At 38.7% G+C, this 9,256-nt stretch overlaps 1 protein-coding gene across 5 annotated transcripts; it reads left to right on the forward strand.

The window, feature by feature from the left end:
- Positions 1-12: 12 nt before the first annotated feature.
- DNAJB9 (DnaJ heat shock protein family (Hsp40) member B9) lies at positions 13-4,357 on the forward strand. 5 transcript variants are annotated; one of them, XM_053609315.1, is made up of 3 exons: positions 13-128; positions 1,689-1,915; positions 2,872-4,357. In XM_053609315.1, exons 2-3 carry the CDS (start codon positions 1,699-1,701, stop codon positions 3,321-3,323), a joined length of 669 nt encoding a protein of 222 aa, XP_053465290.1. In that variant the 5' UTR covers positions 13-128; positions 1,689-1,698; the 3' UTR covers positions 3,324-4,357. The 5 variants fall into 5 exon arrangements, with proteins under 5 accessions (XP_053465290.1, XP_053465291.1, XP_053465289.1 ...); XM_053609316.1 differs by having other exon boundaries at positions 26-119; XM_053609314.1 differs by having other exon boundaries at positions 51-281.
- Positions 4,358-9,256: the final 4,899 nt, after the last annotated feature.

Below are 9,256 nucleotides of genomic sequence, written 5' to 3' on the forward strand. Positions count from 1 at the left end.
AGGCGAGAGCCAATGAGGAAGCGTTTCGTGTAGCTCTTTTCCTGAGGCGGAGGCTTTTGCTGAGGCCGCCCGCCGGACCGAGCGCGCCGAGAGCGAGTCGGAGGCGTAGGTGGCGGGAGGTGCGCGAGGTCCGTGTGCGAGCGGCAGTGGGGCGCGCGCCGGCTCCGGGAGGCCGCGGAAGCTGGGGTGAGGGGCCGAGCCCGAACAGCCGAACAGATCCGGTGGTCGGCACAGCCGGCGCCTCCGCTCAGTGGAGAAGCCCCAGCAGCCTGAGAGTGCGGGTGAGGGGCGAGGCCGGGGTCGTGGGGAGGGGAGCCCGAGCGTCCCGGGAGCCGAGGCCTGTCTTTGTCGGCCCACTCGGCACGGGTGTCGCTCGCAGTCGCCTTAGTGGCTTGGAGCGGCGTGTTTTGGAAGGGGATAGAAAGAAGGGGACAGCTGAGCCACGGAATAGTGCGTTTTCGTTGTCGGCTGGCTTTCTCGGGCGTCGGACAGCTCCTCCCGGGGCTGGACCCGGGCCGCGAGGAGCCTCGACGGCGGGGCCTGGACAGACAGCGCGTGTGCCTGCCGCCTTCGGGTTAGGGGGAGACGGGCCACCTCTGCCCGCCGCCGGTGGGGAGCGAGGCCCAGGCTGCTGGCCGGCGGGCCGCCTGGGGAGTGAAAAGTCACCATAATACAAAAGTTAGTCTGTTAAAATATGGTTAGATGTTCAACTCGAAGCCGTGGCAAAACGCTCTTTAAACCCAGTAAGGCTCCTGTCCGCCCTTCGGGGAGCGACCTGCAGTTCGGGCAGGGTAGAGGCTGCCCTCCGTTTGCGTTATTTAACCCTGGAGGCTGTACTTGGTCCTGAGCTCCCGTGACTGTGAGTAACTCGCTGGAAAGAAGTAATCTACCTGGTAATTACACTCAGACGGCCACGGGAGAGGAAGGCAGGCAGTTTCCACAAACCACAGTGGCTTTTCGTCAGCCTCGTTAAGCCATCAGAGGTTAATTAAGGACTCCAGTGGTGCAGGACTCAACAGGATCCCTTCCTTTTGACTCTTACACCATTAAGCATACTGTCAAGAATTCTAAGCTAACCATTCTTTAATGGTTTAAAAGGAAGAGAAATATTTTAACTACTGAGAAGTTTGTAAGTAAGAATCTAACCTGAAGTTCAACCTATCCGAGTTCACTTTTCTGGAGTCCTTAGCAGACGTCTTCTGTTTTATCAGTTATGAGTTGTAAACAGAATTTATTTATCCATGCTTCTCAGTTAAACATTCGAGATTTTATATTTGAAAAAAAAAAATGTTCTATTTGTATCGTCAATGTTAGTAAAGTGCTATTAAATTCTCTTTTTGTAGTCCTTGGCTTGCCTTGCTGAAATGAGAGCTAAATTCCAGCTTTGTTGGGGAGAGAAGATTACTACTAACCTAGATACACTGTTCTGTTTACCTTGGTGAAGTCTCCCCTTTTTTCTTGGAAGTTAAACTATTTTATTATCCCCTCAGAATATGAATCCTTGAAAGAAAGATTGAGATCCTTTAAAATATTGTGTTAGGTTTATCTTCCTTGGAACCCAAAGTTTCATTGGGCTTCTTTTAAAGGAAAAAAAAAAAATTTTTTTTTTTTTTTTTTTTTTTTTTTTTAAGGAAACATTTTTTTAAGATGAGCTCCATGGATAAAATTTTGTTTCTTTTCTTTTTTAGGATATAAGAAATGGCTACTCCCCAGTCAGTTTTCATCTTTGCAATCTGCATTTTGATGATAACAGAATTAATTCTGGCCTCAAAAAGCTATTATGATATCTTAGGTGTGCCAAAATCAGCATCAGAGCGTCAAATCAAGAAGGCCTTTCACAAGTTGGCCATGAAGTACCACCCAGACAAAAATAAGAGCCCTGATGCTGAAGTAAAATTCAGAGAGATTGCAGAAGGTAAATAAATGACTTATCTCTTGAGGTCTCATTCGTATTAACTAGTAAAGAGAATAATAGCTAAGAAGTATGTATAGAAGAAGGACAATGCTAGCTAAGAAGTGTGAAGGTTTTGTGGAGATGGGTGGGAGAGTGGGATTTACATGTACATATTGTGAAATTCTCTTAGATTATTTTCTCTGGACATACTTAAATTCTTCAAATGAATGAAGGATAGTAGATAATTTTATTGGTATTGAGATCTAAAACTGTTGAAAATCTATTTCATTCTATTTGTAAAAATCACTTTTTGTGACAAAAGGAATTTTAGCTACCCCAAATTTTTATATAACTTACAAAACACAGTATTTTTCAATTTTGATTAAATATTAAAAATTTAAAATAGACACTAAAATCCCTTATTTTCTTCTTGATGTATGTTTCAAAGTCATATTTGTCTTTAAAGGAAAAGTTGAAGCAAATTTTGACTTAAAACTTGTTTGGAAACATTGTACTTCCTGATAATCAGTGATTATTGGTGGGTAGGTGTAATTAGAATTAAATATTTACTTCACTAGTAAGGAAGTGGAAAAAAATCCTAGTTCTTATTAATTGGTTATATTTTACTGTTTAATTCTTTAATACAAGTTAATTGTTTCACATAAATATGAAGATTAAAGAACTTCATAATTGCTGCCAACATGTTTAGCAGTAGCATTCATTTAATGTTTATTGGTATTTACTAGAGGTGGCATTGTGCTAGCCGCTAATAATACAGTAGAGACTAAGACAAAAAGTCTATGCCTTGTTTTATAACTTTTCATTTTAATTTAATGCTTATGTTTATAGCATTTTGCTTTTACTTTTGAAATTCTTCCCTAAAATAATAGTTGAATTCACTTAATTTGAAGAGATTTGAGTATATGTAATTTTGAATGTTTTGCCTTCAGTTACTAAAGTATTTCTATCTTTTTCAGCATATGAAACACTCTCAGATGCTAATAGGCGAAAAGAATATGATACACTTGGACACAGTACTTTTACTAATGGTAAAGGACAAAGAGGTAGTGGAAGTCCTTTTGAGCAGTCATTTAACTTCAATTTTGATGACTTATTTAAAGACTTTGGCTTCTTTGGTCAAAACCAAAACACTCGGTCCAAGAAGCAATTTGAAAATCATTTCCAGACACGCCAGGATGGTTCTAATAGACAAAGGCATCATTTCCAGGAGTTTTCTTTTGGAGGTGGACTGTTTGATGACATGTTTGAAGATATGGAGAAAATGTTTTCTTTTAGTGGTTTTGACACCACCAATCAGCACACAGTACAGACTGAAAATAGATTCCATGGATCTAGCAAGCACTGCAGGACTGTCACTCAACGAAGAGGGAATATGGTAACCACATACACTGACTGTTCAGGGCAGTAGTTCATTTTTACTCTGTTCTCGCTAAACTCAACTAGTTGACTCTTCCTCAGTATCTTTGATGCAAAACAATTTTCTGTGAACGATTTTGACAAGTGCATGATTTCACTTTAAACAACTTGATGTAACTATTTGTTTTTGACAGATTCAGCAACATTCAACTTATAGGCAAAATGTTCATTATTTCCCTATTAGGAAAAGGTTCTTTTTTCAAATATATAATTCTGTCTACTCTTTTTTTCTCTACCTGCCCTTGAGCTTATTAATGTGGCCAGTTTTATTACCAAGATAAGATTGGGTTTGTCTGATACATATTTAAAGATTAAACTTTAAATAGTTATAGTAGATTTAAAATGTTTGAATTTGAATGATTTTTGCAGTGAAACCCTTACTAATGTAAAATTGCATGCTCTGTAGCAGCTGCGACTTGGGTTACTAAATGTACATGAAATTGTGTAGTTGAGTCATTCAGCAAAAGAGAACAGGATCTTGGTTAATAGCCACTGAAAGCTTTAGAAAGGGATGGTTTAATATTTAACATGGAACCATGCTTTTCTACTATAAAATGGTATAAAAAATGATTTTATTGCTCACAGTTTTTTGGGCTGGAAAAAAGTTGAAAACATGAAATATTGCCAAGAGATTGTTACATGTTTTGACCTTGGCTAAAAATGATTTTGTAGTGTTGAAATCATAGCTACACGTCTTTCACATTTTTCTTAGTTGTCTGCACTCTAGGTCTTTATAAAGTTTGTGTGTGTATAGTTCCTCTTCTTTGTGCTCACCTTTATCTAGAGATTGACTAATACCTCGTTCTGTTTGTAAAAGCAGCCAGTAATTCTGTGTAACCTTATGTGCAATATTTTTAAATCTTAAGAAATGTGTGCTTTTGTTTTCATATAGACTTTTCTTTAGTTCTGCACTTTTCCACGTCATACTCCGTATGAATATTAATCCTATGGGTACATATTAAAACTAGCAGATGTGTCATACAACAGTGTATGTGAGTGAGAGAAATATAAATATTTACAACCTGATATTTTTTGTTGTTGTTTTATTATTAAAAGTTTATTAAGCAGTGCCAGAGGCATGGAGGATCCATAAGCAGTGGGGCTATGCTGATCAAAGGCCATGTTCTTGGAGTTACTTTTGGCTAATCTGAAAACCCTGATAGGATCTTGTTTGATTGCTATTGGTAATTTCTGTTGCTTTCATATCATCCTCATGAACTTTGGTGGCTTGAAGATTTTGTTAATTATGATTTTGTTATATTTGCTTGGTAGGAACAAATGTGTCAGCAGTTCTTTCCTCTTTAGGCCAGGTTGGGAAAAAGCATGGACTTTGCATGAAGCTAAGTTTTTTTTTTTTTTTGTAGAGACAGGGTCTCACTTTATGGCCCTCGGTAGAGTGCCGTGGCCTCACACAGCTCACAGCAACCTCCAACTCCTGGGCTTAAGCGATTCTCTTGCCTCAGCCTCCCGAGTAGCTGGGACTACAGGCGCCCGCCACAACGCCCGGCTATTTTTTGGTTGCAGTTTGGCCGGGGCCACGTTTGAACCCGTCACCCTTGGTATATGGGGCCCGGCGCCCTACTCACTGAGCCACAGGAGCCCCGAAGCTAAGTTTGTTAATCTTTAATTTGAAGGCTGTTAAGTAGGGTACATAAATGTATTTTCTTATTTCCTGGAATATCTTGAATTTTGGGTGTACAGCATATTAGAACAAATGAGGCCAAAAAATAGAAAAGGTTTTTTCTCAGGGTCCGGTAATCTTCTCTTTTTTGACCTACCTTTTTGGATGTTGGACATAATTTTTACAAGCAAAAATGGATTTTGAATATTCAAACTTAAGATACAAACCAAATATTAATGTAGATGGTCTACAGGTACATGTCTAAGGAGTCTGATGTAAGCAATTAGAAATTAGACTAGGAAATAATATAATTTCCCCTATGACTTTAATTTTTTCTTTATAGTTTTGTACAGATTGTACAAAGATAGAAAATGGGAAACTTCTGTAATTGAAGAAATAACTAATAAAATAGCTTAATCTTTACCCCTACGCAACTGACCACCTATGACATTTATCCACACAGATTTTTTTTTGCAGCTTTTTGGCCAGGGCTGGGTTTGAACCCACCACCTCCGGTATATGGGGCTGGTGCCCTACTCCTTGAGCCATAGGCACCGCCCTATGACATTGATCAAAGTGATTTTATTTATTTTTGTCCTGGGAAAACTAGTAATCTTCAGATTATGACTTAAAATCATTTTTCTGATTTTAATATCAATTTTAAATTCAGTGAAATTAACTTCAATATTTCAGAGTTTACTGTGTCTTAGATGCAATGGGCATGCAAATTGGCATGTGATAAAATTAGTTCCATGAGTAGTCATAATCATCCAAGGTCAATTAAGAATTTGTATATTCCTGGTTTGCCGCCAGCCACATAGACCTGAGCTGGCGGGTTTGAATGCAGCCCAGGTCCGCCAAACAACAATGATGGCTGCAACCAAAAAATAGCTGGGTGTTGTGGTGGGAACCTGTAGTCCCACCTACTTGGGAGACGAGGCTGGGGAATTGCTTGAGCTCAGGAGTTGGAGGTTGCTGTGAGCTGTGATGCTACGGCTCTCTACCCAGGGCGACAGCTTGAGGTTCTGTCTCAAAAAAAAAAAAGTATATTCCTGAGGTTTTTAAATTTTCTGAAAGATTTTTGTTGAATACACTAGAGGAAAGTGAGATCATTGCCAAGCAGAATAAAGAGGATATTGGTACAAGCAAGCAGTAGGTCTCTATAGAGCTGTGGTTCTCTGCCTTCTTAATGCCTCCTAATGCCGCCACCCTTTAATACAATTCTTCATGTTGTGGTGACCCCCAACTATAAAATTATTTTCATTGCTACTTCATAACTAACGAATTGTAATGTAAATATCTGATATGCAGATGTATATTCCTTGTTACAAAGGGGTCGTGACCCACAGGTTGAGAACCCCTGCGAGGGACAACAGTGGAATAGGGAGACCATTTGGAAGCTATTTCAATATTCCAGGTTGAGAAATTGTTGCAGCCTGTGCAGCACACCAGGGTGATAGTGGAAGTGGTGGGAAATGGTTATATTCTGAGAGTGAGCAGAGACAAATTCTTTGCACAGTCAAGGCCAAACCGGGGCTTAACTAGGCTGTTAAGCTTGAGTGCTTTGGAGGTGAAAGTCCAGTGCTCAGAAGCTGGCCATGGGGCTAGTGCGTGCAAACACGCCATTGGTAAGTCCTAGGAATCTCCAGGCTGTGGTTTTGTAAGATAAGGTTTTGGCCTCCAGGTGATTTGGGCCTCTAGAGAGCAGGAGAACAATCAACCTGTTCCCCCCGTGGGTCTTGTGACTTAGCGGCTTTCAGGAAAAAAGGCTAACGGGGAAAAATGGCTAAGGGCATGTTAACTGCTAATTTTAAATATAATGGAAAGAATGGGTATCAATTGATCATTAGATTAGCAGATTCCAGGAAAGGATTAATTTGTCCTTACAATATACATATGAAGTGATTGTGTGTTTATTGATTAACTGTGTATGTGCAGAACTGGCTATTTAAGCTGGGTCAGAAATAAAGAATTTTGTCATTGACCACCCAAAGGGCCCTCGCACAACAGGAATTGTTTATGGATTAAATGGAAACAAGAAAGAGGAAAAAGAAGGATTGTATGCTTCATGTTCTGAGTAACTGGAAAGATCAAGTTACCTTCAAGACAACGAAGGCTGCAATGAGAAGACTTGTAAAAAGGAAAATCAGAAGTTCAGTTTGGACCTGCAGAATTTAAAATGAGTTAGATGGATGGAGATTATCTGGAATTTGGGAGAGACCTGAGCTGAAAATGTATATTTTGGAATTACAAAAATTTAGGTGATATTTAAAACTTTGAGGCTAGATAAAATAATGGAGGGAAAGTATATAGCTATTAAAAACAAGCAAAGAACTGAGTCCTCAGGTACTCTAAAAGTAAAAAAAAAAAATACAAGGAGAAAATGAGAAACCTGAAAATGTAACTGAGAAGCAGCAGCCTGTGAGTTTTCTGTCTTGGAAAAAAGTGAAATAAATGAATTAAGAAGTAGAAAGTGATCAACCTCATAAAATGCTGCCACTAAGTCCAGCAAGATGAGGTCTGAGAATTGGACTTTTTTTTAGCAACAAGATGTCAAAAGTGACCTTCACAAGACCCAATTTTTATCAAGTGGCAAGTGTGTACGTGACTGGAACAGGTTGAAAACAAGGACAGCAGAATTAAATGCTCTTAAAGAAATTATCTGGATAAGAATTTGTAGCGAAAATATTTCTGGACAGAATTTTTAACATAGACATGAATAGAGTGTAAGTTATGATTCCATTCCTGTAGCAACAGCTTATTCTTCAAAATGATGTTCTAGACTCTAGGAATAAGTATGCTATGAAAAAAACTTAATGTTTAAATAAATATCTGAAAACTAGGATTTAAACATTGTTAAATATGATTTTTTATAATTAGGTGCTATGGTCTGAATGTTTATGTCTCCTTAAAATTCTTAAGTTGAAATTTTCACTCCCAAGGTGACGGTCTTAGGAGGTGGGGCCTTTGAGTGGTTATTAGGTCACGGGGCCCAGTTCTCATGAATGGGATTAATTAATACCCTTATAAAAGAGGTTGGGGAGACCACACTCTGTTTTCATAACTATGTCAGCTTAGAGTGAGATCTGTGAGGAGGGAGTCTGTTACCAGTCTGCTGATTCCTTAATTTTGGACTTCTCAGACCACGAAACTATGAGAAAGAAATTTGTTTTTTGTAAGCCTCCCAGCCTGTGGTATTTTGTTATAGGAGTCTAAATGGACCAAGACAATGGGCTTCTCAGAGTTCACAATATACTACTCTATGTTAGGAATCTTTAGTAGAGATACCAAGTATTGTTTACCAAATTTACTGGACCATGGAAACATTTGTAATAAGTACTCTTAACCATATCCAAGTGTGCCATGATAAAAGCTTGGTAAATACTGATCTAAATAAAACATGTCATATACCATTGAAATGTGCATGAACACATATAAGCAAGGATGATAGCATATATTATTCTGATACTTGCATTGCCATTATAAAAAAATATGTATTTGAATTAACTATGATTGAAAAAGATTATTCCATCAGAACCCATTGTTGTTTCCCTTAGTTTAGTCTGTATTTCATTAATACACTTTTCTTCTGATCACAGTTCTAGCTATTTGAATAATAATATTGTTTCTGGGGCTATTTTACACGTACAATAGCCATCATCAAGCAGTTATGAGAGGATAATTTATGTAAATGAAAACTCCTTTATTCTCCTGAGAAAATAAAAGCTTGTCATTATTGTTACAGAGTTGTATTTTAAAAACAAGATCATATTCAAGACCAGACTGAATCAGGCCATGACTATTAAGGTAAGGGATAAATCACCCTTATAGTTTGTTATGGCTTGGATGCTTGTTCTCTCTAAACCTCATGTTGAAATTTGATCCCCAATATTGGAGGAAGGGCCTGATGGGGTGATGTTAGGATCATTGAGGGTAGATTCTGCAAAGGTGAGTGAGTTCTCACTCTGTTACTTCCCAAGACAGCTGATTGTTAAAGCCTGCCGCCTTCCCCCTATGTTTCTTTCATCTGCCATAAGTAGAAGCAGCTTGAGGTTTTCACCAGAAATAGAGTAGATGGCAGCTTCATGCTGCTTATATGGGCTGCAGAACCATTAGCTAAATAAACCTGTCTCCTTATAAATTACCCAGCTTCAAGTATTCTTTTACAGCAACACAAAATGGACTAAGACCCAGGCTAATATTTTATTAATTGGACCAATATTAGCAGTTAGTAATACCAAAATAGGTTCTGACAGTTGAGTAGTGAATGAAGTATTTCCACTCAGTGAGGCACAGAATAAACA

Source organism: Nycticebus coucang, chromosome 11 (assembly GCF_027406575.1).
Source record: "Nycticebus coucang isolate mNycCou1 chromosome 11, mNycCou1.pri, whole genome shotgun sequence".
Taxonomy (NCBI): Eukaryota; Metazoa; Chordata; class Mammalia; order Primates; family Lorisidae; genus Nycticebus; species Nycticebus coucang.